This window comes from Pseudorca crassidens, chromosome X (assembly GCF_039906515.1).
Source record: "Pseudorca crassidens isolate mPseCra1 chromosome X, mPseCra1.hap1, whole genome shotgun sequence".
Taxonomy (NCBI): Eukaryota; Metazoa; Chordata; class Mammalia; order Artiodactyla; family Delphinidae; genus Pseudorca; species Pseudorca crassidens.
Genome location: NC_090317.1, coordinates 87712445 through 87722832, shown reverse-complemented (window position 1 = coordinate 87722832; position 10388 = coordinate 87712445). Strand labels below are relative to the sequence as shown.

The 10388-nt window shown below is 51.7% G+C and overlaps 1 protein-coding gene across 1 annotated transcript; it reads left to right on the top strand.

Annotated features, from left to right (window-relative positions):
* Positions 1 to 599: 599 nt before the first annotated feature.
* On the top strand, positions 600 to 7779 carry TSPYL2 (TSPY like 2). Its single transcript, XM_067724618.1, has 7 exons — positions 600 to 1556; positions 2822 to 2899; positions 3027 to 3138; positions 3226 to 3371; positions 3498 to 3595; positions 3924 to 4762; positions 7069 to 7779. Exons 1-7 carry the CDS (start codon positions 753 to 755, stop codon positions 7236 to 7238), a joined length of 2247 nt encoding a protein of 748 aa, XP_067580719.1. The 5' UTR covers positions 600 to 752; the 3' UTR covers positions 7239 to 7779.
* The last annotated feature ends 2609 nt before the right edge of the window (positions 7780 to 10388 follow it).

Below are 10388 nucleotides of genomic sequence, written 5' to 3'. Positions count from 1 at the left end.
TTTGCAGAAATGGGAAACGCCACGTCAAAACCTGGCCCCAAACAAAAGACCCTCGATTTCTAAACCCCAGGCTCCTTGAGTGCCCCCTGAGCCGCGAGGAGCCGCCTCCGAGTTCGCCGCCGCAGGGGCGAAAGCCAGGGCTGGGGCAGGGGCAGATTTAAGAAGTGCGTAGTTGCTGACGGGGAGGGGAGAGGAGGGGGAGAACGACAGCGAGGCTCTCGAGTCTATCTGAGCACATCCTGCTCACTTGCGCTTGTTTTTTGTTTTGCGTTTGGGTCTTCAGAACCACTGGTACTTATCCCATTGGATAAGACGTCGGCAGGGTGAGGTAGAGGGTCTTCTTCCCTTCAGCTCTCCCCGAGGCCAATAGTCCTGCACCGTCTCTAAGGTCGCTAAGGGAGGTGGCCCGGTGATTGGCGGGCCCGAGGATAGCCAATGGGAAAGTGATGAGGTGCGGTGTTGGCAAGCAGATTGCGTGCGAGCGGGCAGGGGGCGGGGGGCCGCGAGAGCAGCCGCGGCGGCTGGCAGCCAATGGAGAGGCGGGATGGCCCCTGGCGTCAGCGAGGGGGCGGGGTCTGGCGCTTGGCGCGGAGGGAGTAGGGCAGGCGCTGTGGGAGGGAGCGCCAGAGCGAGGCTGAGAGCAGAGCTCGTCGCGTGAGGCGCGGCTCTGCTTCAGGTGTGACAGGCAGCGGCGGCCTGGCTGAGAGCGAAGGGGTGAGCGCGAGCCCCTGAGCTGTGCGAACGCGGTCACCATGGACGGCCCGGATGAGGGGCCTCCGGCCAAGGCCCGCCGCCTCAGTAGCTCTGAGACCCCTCAGAGCGAGCTGCCGCCGCCGCCGCCGCCGCCGCCTCCACCTCTCTTGCGCCTGCCCCTGCCTCCACCTCAGCAGCGCCCGAGGCTCCGGGAGGAAACCGAGGCGGCACAGGTGCTGGCTGACATGAGGGGGGTGGGACTGGGCCCCGCTCTGCCCCCGCCGCCGCCCTATGTCATTCTGGAGGAGGGGGGAATCCGCGCGTACTTCACCCTGGGGGCTGGGGGTCCCGGCTGGGAGCCCGCGATCGAGTCAGGGTACGGGGGGACGCCCCCTCCCACGGAGAGCCTGGAAACGCTTTCTCCCTCGGAGGTTTCTGGGGGAAGCCTGGAGATTGACTTCCAGGTGACGGAGCCCAGCAGCTTTGCAGGAGAGAAGGCCCTAGAAACCTGTAGCGCAGGGGGGCGGGGGTACCAGAGGTTAGCCGGTCCAAGGGGGAGGGAAGAGACCATCATCATCGTGGAAGACGACGACGAGGATGAAATGGAAAGTGTGAGGAAGAGGAGGAGGAGGAGGAAGAGGAAGCCCAGGAAGGTGAAGAGGGAAAGCCGAGAGAAGAATGCCGAGAAGATAGAGTGCATCCTGCAGGCGCTGGAAAACATTCAGCTGGACCTGGAGGCGGTGAATATCAAGGCGGGCAAGGCCTTCCTCCGTCTCAAGCGCAAGTTCATCCAGATGCGAAGACCCTTCCTGGAGCGCAGAGATCTCATCATCCAGCATATCCCAGGCTTCTGGGTCAAAGCAGTATCCTTGTCATCTATATTCATGGGCCAGGAGCCCATGACCAGAAATGGGGGGCGTTGGGGGGGAGGGACAGGCTGGGTGAAAGGGTGTGGGGGCGGGCCCCTATTGGAAGAATGACGAGGTCTGGTGGAGGAGGGATGGAAGGAGTGTGGCAAAACATCAGAGAAGCTGGACTGGAGATGGTGAAGGGGGGAGGGGGCAACACAGCATAAAAATTGGACCACAGATGGGAAAGGGGGAGAGGAGGAGCATAGCATAAAAGAAAATGGATCACAGACGGTGAAAGGGGGAGGATAGTAGAGGGGCACACAGCAGAAAAATTGGACCAGAGATGGTGAAAGGAGGAGGGGAGGGTCACACAGAAGATAAACTGACTCAGAGACAGTGAAGAGGGAGGAGAAGGGCACACAGCAGAGAAATGGCCCAGAAAGGGTGCCCAAGTCACACATGGCTGTGCAAGCCTAGGTCTCTGCTTAGATACTAGGCAAACCCCAATCCTGGCTGGAGAGGACGGGGCTAGAAAGGGACTGGAGCCCTGAAGGATCAGGAGAAGGAGTAGCTAGGAATGGAGAGAAAGGAGTTAAATGAAGGAAAGGGAAAAATAACAAGAATTCACTATTGGTGATAAGCTTATCTCTAGGGGACCATGCAACATGTTAGGAACACATGGATTTAACATCCTAATAGAATTATATGGACACAGACCCTTGGCATTCTCAGTATCACATGATCACAGGCGCTCAGTACCCAGGCACAGTATTATGTGGCCACAGGTCCTCAGTACATAGACCATAACATCACCTGGACACAAACCCTCAGACTCAGATACACAACATCATGTGGACACAGACCCATAACACCCAAATATATATAACATCGTGTGATGACAGGCCCTCAGCAACCAGATATAGCACCATTTGCACATGGGCCTTCAGCCCCCAGACACACAATGTCTTGTGAACACAAGCCCTCAGCACCCAGAGACACAACATCACTTGGACATAGACTCCCAGCACCCAAACACACGGCAAATATGAACCATGGCAAGGCCACTTAATACAGAGGTTTGACATTTTATAAACATAGGCTCTTACCACACAGACAGTATCATGGGAATAAAAGTATGGGTCATGTCCCATTGACCACAAAAGGAATTCTCCTTCTCCAGCCTCTCTTTTGTTCAGCCCTGCCTAGCCCTGACTGGCCTTCCTTCCCTCCTTCTCATTGAACAGTCACTCCTTGACCTAAACTGCTCCCTCCATCAGTTCCTCAACCACCCCAAAATTTCAATCTTGATCAACCAACGTGATGAAGACATTTTCCGCTACTTGACCAATCTGCAGGTCAGGCCAAAGAGATATCTTTTCTACCAGGACCGGGCAAGGAATCTGGTCCTTGGAGGTGAGGGGAGGTTGGGTGGGAGGGGTCACAGTGTGGTGGGAATTCCACCATTACCCCCACCCTGAGCAGGTACAGGATCTCAGACATATCTCCATGGGCTATAAAATGAAGCTGTACTTCCAGACAAACCCCTACTTCACAAATATGGTGATCGTCAAGGAGTTCCAGCGCAGCCGCTCGGGTAAGAGGCAGTCCCAGAGCAAATTCATGCCCCCTGCCCCATCTATCCTTGTCCAGTGCCCTCTCCATAGCCTCCTTTCCCCCCCAGGCCGGCTGGTGTCTCACTCCACCCCAATTCGCTGGCACCGGGGCCAGGAACCTCAGGCCCACAGGCACAGGAACCAGGATGCCAGCCACAGCTTCTTCAGCTGGTTCTCAAACCATAGCCTCCCAGAGGCTGACAGGATTGCTGAGGTGGGGCCCCTCCTGGCATTGCCAGGGAAGGCCTTGCTAGCTTGCCCCTGGGTGCGTGGGGTATTGGGAGTAGGCTCTGTGACATGTATTCAGCTTTGTTCTCCCTTCCCCTGTCTCTTTCAACAGATTATCAAGAATGACCTGTGGGTTAACCCTGTGCGTTACTACATGATGGGAGAAGGGGGCTACAGGGCAAGCAGAAAGAAGCAAGAAAAGGAAGAAAGGTGATGGTGGGGGTTGGTGGCTGAGAGGTGGTTTGTTAGGGGTGGGGCAAAGACTAGGCTAGTGTCACACAGTATTTGTAGAGCCAACAGGGACCTTTGAGATAATCCAGTCCACTATGTTTTACAAGTGGGGAGTGATGCCCAGAAATGGGGTGTGATCGGCCTGAGGTTATGTAGTCAGGGGCAGAAATAGGACTCTCCCCACCTAGCCTCGTCCCTGGGAACCCCTGTAGCCTACTGCCTCCCCAGTTGCTTACCACCTTTCAGTGTCTGCTCTGGGTACACCACCTCCCACCAACCCTATACTCAACCCCAGGCTTCCCCACAGTAAAAACAGGGATGAATATGAGGTGGTGATCGTGGAAGACTCCGATGACTGTCACATCATGGAAGACATTACTGGAGAGACTTCAGACAGTGATGGTATCACCGACAATGAGACCATTCATGACATCAAGATCTCTGACTTCATGGAGACCACTGACTGCTTCGAGACCACTGACAACGAGATAACTGACATCAGCGAGAGCCTCTGTGACAGCGAGTGCCCTGACCACAATGGGAGCATTGACAGTGAGACCACTGACAATGAGAGCCCCAATGACAACGAAACCACTGATAACAATGAGAGTGCTGATGACAACGAGACCACTGACAACAATGAGAGTACCGATGACAACAATGAGAATCCTGATGACAACAATGAGAACCCCGATGACAACAATGAGAACCCTGAAGACAACAACACTGATGACAATGAAGAGAACCCTGATGACAACGAAGAGAACACTGATGATAACGATGAGAACGCCGATGGTGACGAGAACACCAATGGTGATGATGAGAACCCCAAAAGTGGCAATCACAGCAGCAACGGCAGCAACCAGGACAGCAGCGACAGTGACAATGGAGACAATGACGGCAGTGATATTGAAGATAACGATGGCAACGAAGGTGACAATGAAGGTAGTGATGATGATGGCAATGAAGGTGACAATGAAGGCAGTGATGATGACGACAGAGACACTGAAGACTATGAGAATGACCTTGAAGACTCTGACAAGGATCACCATAACAGCGCCAACCAGGATGACTATGAGGACGAGGTAGAGAACATCTCCGTAGAAGAATCATCAGTGGAAGAAGAAGAGGAGGGCAGTGAGGAAGGTGAGCTAGACCCTCACCTCTTGTCTTACCTCCTTTCTCTTCTCTCAGAGAAAATCTGCCCATGGTCAGAGTATCAAGGCATGAGCACAATCTGCTCTTGTAGAGAAAAGAAAAAAGCATTCTGAGTAAGTTTTTAAACAGAGCAAGGTCAGGGAACATTTAGCTCACAAATGTAACAAAACCAAAACAAATTTCAATTCTTGGTGATGGGTAGATAGGTTGTAACAGAGCACAAGACAAATGAAGCAGAGAGAAGAGATAGGAGGCAGTGGGTGATATACTAAGTAAGACAGGTTCTCACACAGAGAGAGGGACAAAAATGTCAAACATGTTGCAATTCAGCACACTCTGTACCCAGCCCTGGCCTTCTGGGAACTCCCAGGCTTGTTTGGGGGGCTGGGGGTGAAGTGAACAGTGTGCTCAGTGAGTCCAGAGGAGGGAGGAGCTAATTCTATCTCCAGAATCAAGAAGGAGAGAACTAGAGAAAAGAAGTGACATTTGAATTGGAGGCTGTCTTCACATTAAGGAGCATTATGGGGCATTCCTGGTGGAAGGGATCAAATGAAAAAGAACCTGGAAGGGTGAAAATGCATAGTATGTTGGGCAGGGTTTCCCAAATTGTCATCTGAGGACCCTTCACGGGTTCCAAAGCTGCTCACAAAAAGGTTCAGTGGTCAAATATGTTGGGGAAATACTGCATACAATAATATCCTTATGTAGAGTCACATGTATGTTGGCACCTTAAAGGCTCTGATAAGTCCTGCTCTAAGAAACCTATTTAAACATTGTGGAAGTCAGCATTTCCCAAACATCTTGATCACAAAGGCCATTGTTCACTGTCCACCAAAGAATACATTTTGGGAAATGCTGAAGAAGGGTTGCATATGGGGGGTTGAGGGAGAAGGCAGTATTTAAGGTGACTGCTAGGTTTGGTTCTGGCCTGGATGACTGGCCAAAGGAGGCACCATTTCCTGGGATGGGGAAGGGCGTCGTGGTGGGATTGATGGGATGCAGGGAGGAACATGGAGTTGGAAGGGCTTGTTGGGCATAAGGTACGGGTGGCTTAGAGGCAAGTGGTTGGTGATATGCCTGGGAAGTCAGAAATTGTAAAGAAAGGAGATAAGCCAGAGCAGAATCCTACCTCTGGATTCTGGAGCCAGTTAACATTAATTGGGTCCAATTAACATTAATGAAGTATTTACTATGTTGCCAGGCACTATTCTAAGTGGTTTTCTTGCTTTGACTAATTTAATCCTCACAGCAACTCTTATGAGGTAGGTACTACTAATCCTTTTATAGATGGGGAAACTGAGGCTCTGAGAGGGTAGAGTTAGGAGGAGCACTAGGTCGTGGAACATTCTGAGAAGGAGGGGATTGTCACCGGTGTCCAGTGCTCCTGAAAGGTCAAGTAAAATTAGGACTGGGATGTGTCCATTGGATTGGGGGCTGAATAGATCATCTGTGGCCTTGGAAAGAGTAGTTTCAATGGATTGGTGGGGGTAGAGCCAGACCACAGTAGGAATGGGAAGGAAATGAACAGGGGTTAAGGCAGTAGAGTCAAACCTTGGCTAGGAAGGGGATGGCAGAAGGCAGACAAGGGATATGTTTGAGCCTGGCTGTAGGCAGGCAGATGGAGGAGAGGCAGCCCCCTGGGGTAGGTGGAAGGTGCAGGAAGACCAACCACTCCTGGGGGTTTTGGCCATGGAATCCCTGGCAAACTTCCATTGAGGGCACTGAGGAAGGAGGAATTGAATGAGCGAGTAGACACAATCTAGACATATTTCTAGGTAGGGAAACGGAGAGAATTGCTGGCCCCATACCCTCCTACTCGGTGGCATCTCTTCTTTCAGAGAAGGGGAGGCAGAATTATCTGTACAACCCTAGGGTGGGAGCCGGGGTGGGGAATTGGGCTGAAGAAAACAGACTGAGGCCTATTTGGATCAGACTGGGGAGAAAGAGGGAGCTGCCTCTGGATGAACAGAAGTTCTATTTAGCTGAGGTCAGAGCTCAGGAAGAGACACACGTTGCATACAGGGGGTGAAAAAGCTACTTTTAGAGATGTATCAATTTTGATAGGACAGAGGCATCCCACTCTGCCTTCCTGCTTCCCTCCCACTTGCCCTTACTTTCTGGACTTGAGTTCACACAGACTTGGCTGCTTGTTCCAAGCAGAGGCTTTTGGCGAATGGTCCCGCCCCTCAAAAGCCCTGACTATGGACTCTGTTCCCTGTTAAGAGTGACATCTACCTGTCTACCTAACCATCCTCCTCCATTTTTCCCTCCTTACTTCTCTCTCCCCTGTACAGGCAGTGAACAAGAAGGTGAGGACAGTGATGATGAGGAAGGAAGCGAGGAGGAGGAAGGAATCGAAGAAGACTCAGAAGGAGGGGAAGACTCAGAAGACTCCGACATGGAGGAGGTGCTTCAAGTCCCAAACCCTTGGGCCAACCTGGGGAAGAGGGGCAAAACGGGATAAATGTCTTACCTTTGCGGGGGCTGCCTCTCTGTATCCCTCTCCCCCCGCCCCATTTGCCCTCCCTATCAGCTAGGGCCGAGCGGCCCCATATTGCACTTCTGGGGGATGACTGACTTCGTACACGGGTTTAAAGATTATTTTTATGGTTTAGTAATTGCAGAGTTCTTATTTTGGGCGGAGGGAAAGGGGGATTCCCCCTTCCTTTTGGCCCTCCTCTCCCGCAGGCTTCTGTGTGCTGCTAAACGTATTTATTGTGATGCCTTGGTCAGGGCCCCTCTATCCCCCTCCTCGTGCTGTGTGGAGTGGACACCCTTGATCCCAAAGCGGGGAGGGCCGCTGTGGCCTTGGGGGTCTCTGCCGCCACCCTGTTCTCCCGTCTCTTTCCCTCCATCCCTCGCCCTTCCCCGCTGTGCCCGCTAGCCCGCCTCGGTGTCTATGCAAGGCCGCTTCGCCATTGCGGTATTCTGGTCCCCCTCCCCCAGAAGTCCCGCCTCGTTCCCTGTGAACCCTGGTAATCCTAATAAAATTCTGAGCAAATTCAGAGTGCTGCTTCGAGTCTTTTGTCCCATTCGGTGCGCGGTCCCCAGCAGCCAGTCTCCCTTCCCACAGGCCCGCAAGTAGTCGCCTCGCCTACGCAGTGGCCTGCAAGATGGTAGTTGCTGGGGGTGGGGGTGGCTGGCTGGGGGCGAGCTCCGCGGGACCGCAGAAATGTTGCGTCAGGCCAATGCGGACCATCCTGGCCAATGGCAGGGCGAGGCCGAGGAAGCCCCTCCCTCTCCGGGCGGCCGCAGCAGACCCAGGCAGGTAGCAAACAGCATCCCACGCCTTCCCCTCCGCGCACGCGCAGAGGAACGCCCTGGGCCCTAGAACATCCATTTATTCAGTGATTCATCTTTTTATTTATCGTGCGTCAAACCTTTCCTCGGGCCTAGTATGAGCTGAGTGTGGGGGAACCAGAGGAATCCATTTTTCTTGCTCGCATGTAGTAAAATAAAAATGATACCGGTCGGGACTTAACAATCCAATAATGCCGGAGTGCTCTCTCGTCTTAGGAAGGGGGTGTAGGATCCCTGGAGCTGGACCTGGGAGAGAAGGCAAGAAAAGACAGCCCAGGCTGGGGAGTTTGCATAGAGATAAAAGAAAAGCAAAGGAAAATTACTATGTAGCTGTGTGACCGGGGGGGGGGGGGGGGGCGAGGGGGGCGGGAGTTGGGCGTCTGAAAGGCCCAGTGGCTTTAAATTTTGGATACAGTAACTTTATTTCCACGGACACCAGAAAAACCTCCCAGATTCTTTCTGGATCATAACGATAATTTACACAGATATCCAGGTATGTCTTCTGTAATATACCTCCCGAACTTTCCATCCAACGCCCTTACTTTGCTGGAAGTCTTCAGACTGGGTCAGATTTGCGTTTTACAGAATGCCCTCTGCTGGCTGCCCGGAGCATGGATTGGAGGGAGGGAGAGCAGTGAGGAAGCTGACGCTATACCTAAGGTGAGAGTGGCGTGATGGGGGCAATAATGGAAGGTTTTTAAAATAAATTTTTTCTTTTAGAAGTTTTAGATTTACAGAATTATCGCAAAGATAATACAGAGAGTGTCCGTATACCCTAAAGCCAGTTTCCCCTATTGTTAACATCTTACATGTAGTATGATACATGTAGGTGGCTCCGTGGCGCAATGGATAGTGCATTGGACTTCTAGTATGATACATGTGTCACAACAAATATCAATACATTATTATTAACTAAATTCCATATTTTGTTCAGATTTCCTTAGTTTTTACCAAATTTCCTTTTTCTGTTCCAGGATGCCATCCAGGACACAACATTACATTTAATCATCATGTTGCCATAGACTTCTCTTGGCTGTGACAGTTTCTCACACTTTTCTTGTTTTTGATGACCTGGAGTCATCAACATTTGAGGACTACTAGTCAGGTATTTTGCAGAATGTCCCTCAACTGGGATTTGTCTGATGTTTTCCTCATGATTAGACTGGGGTTATGGGTTTGGGAAAGGAAGACCACAGAAATAAAGTACCATTCTCTTCATATCCTATCAAGGGTACACGCTATCGATATGCCTTATCACTGTTGATGTTAACCTGATCACCTGGCTTAGGTAGTATATGTCAGGTTTCTCCACTGTAAAATTACTCCATTCCCCCACCTTCCATACTGTACTCTTTGGAAGGAAGCCACTAAGTGTAGCCCGTGCTTAGGGAGTGGGGAGTTATCCTCCAACTCCTCAAGGGGGAGGAAGTATCTACATAAATTAATTGGAATTCTCCTGTACGAGAAATGTGTGTATTCTGTGATTTTAAGATGCTGGAATCAACAGGCTTTAGATATAGGAAGAGAGGGATTGAGAGAAGTCAGGGATGACTGTCAGGTTGCTGTGGGACCTCCTCTGTGAAATGGTTGGAATACCAGATCTTGGACATACTCCAGATTCTGATAAATGTTTTGGGGAGAGCATGGAAGCTTGGATGCCTCTAGTTCTGACCTGGGACCACACTGTCAGAAGTGGATAGAGGAGACTCTGGCTCAGAAAGGAGAACATCTTGCCCCAGGGCCAGAGCTGAGAGTGCAGGATGCTGAGTCAAGGCATCTTGTGCAGAGGGAAGAGACACCTATGTGCAGTATCTGGAGCCAGTCCCAATGAGTATGTGATGAATTGGAAGGGCAGGGTAAGCAGGAGGGGCAAAGGACCTGGAGTGGGCCAGGAAGAGGTCAGCCTGGCAAGAGGATCCCTGTCAGTTCAAGAGAGAGACGGCCTGGGTATCCTTGCCTCAATATACTCTGGCTCACAACGTGACTTCCTCACCCTCTATAGAGGGTCTCAGTTTTCCCATCTGCAAATAGGCTAATCATGCTGGGGGATCAGCCCAGGAGAAGCAACCAGCCTAAGATCCCAAGATGGAGTCTAGCCTTGAAGCAGACCTCTGAAGCCTGGCCTTCATCATGCTCTTACCTGATTCCTCTCTGTTTCTCTAATCAAATCCCTAGCCCCTCATCCTGGCATTTGAGGCCCCTCTTCACCCACCCTGTTAGAGAGGGCCTCTGACTTCAGGGACACTGTTAGGACCCAATTATGGGATTCTAATATAGCTGGCCAGGATGCTCATGTCCTGGACTGAGGCATGGG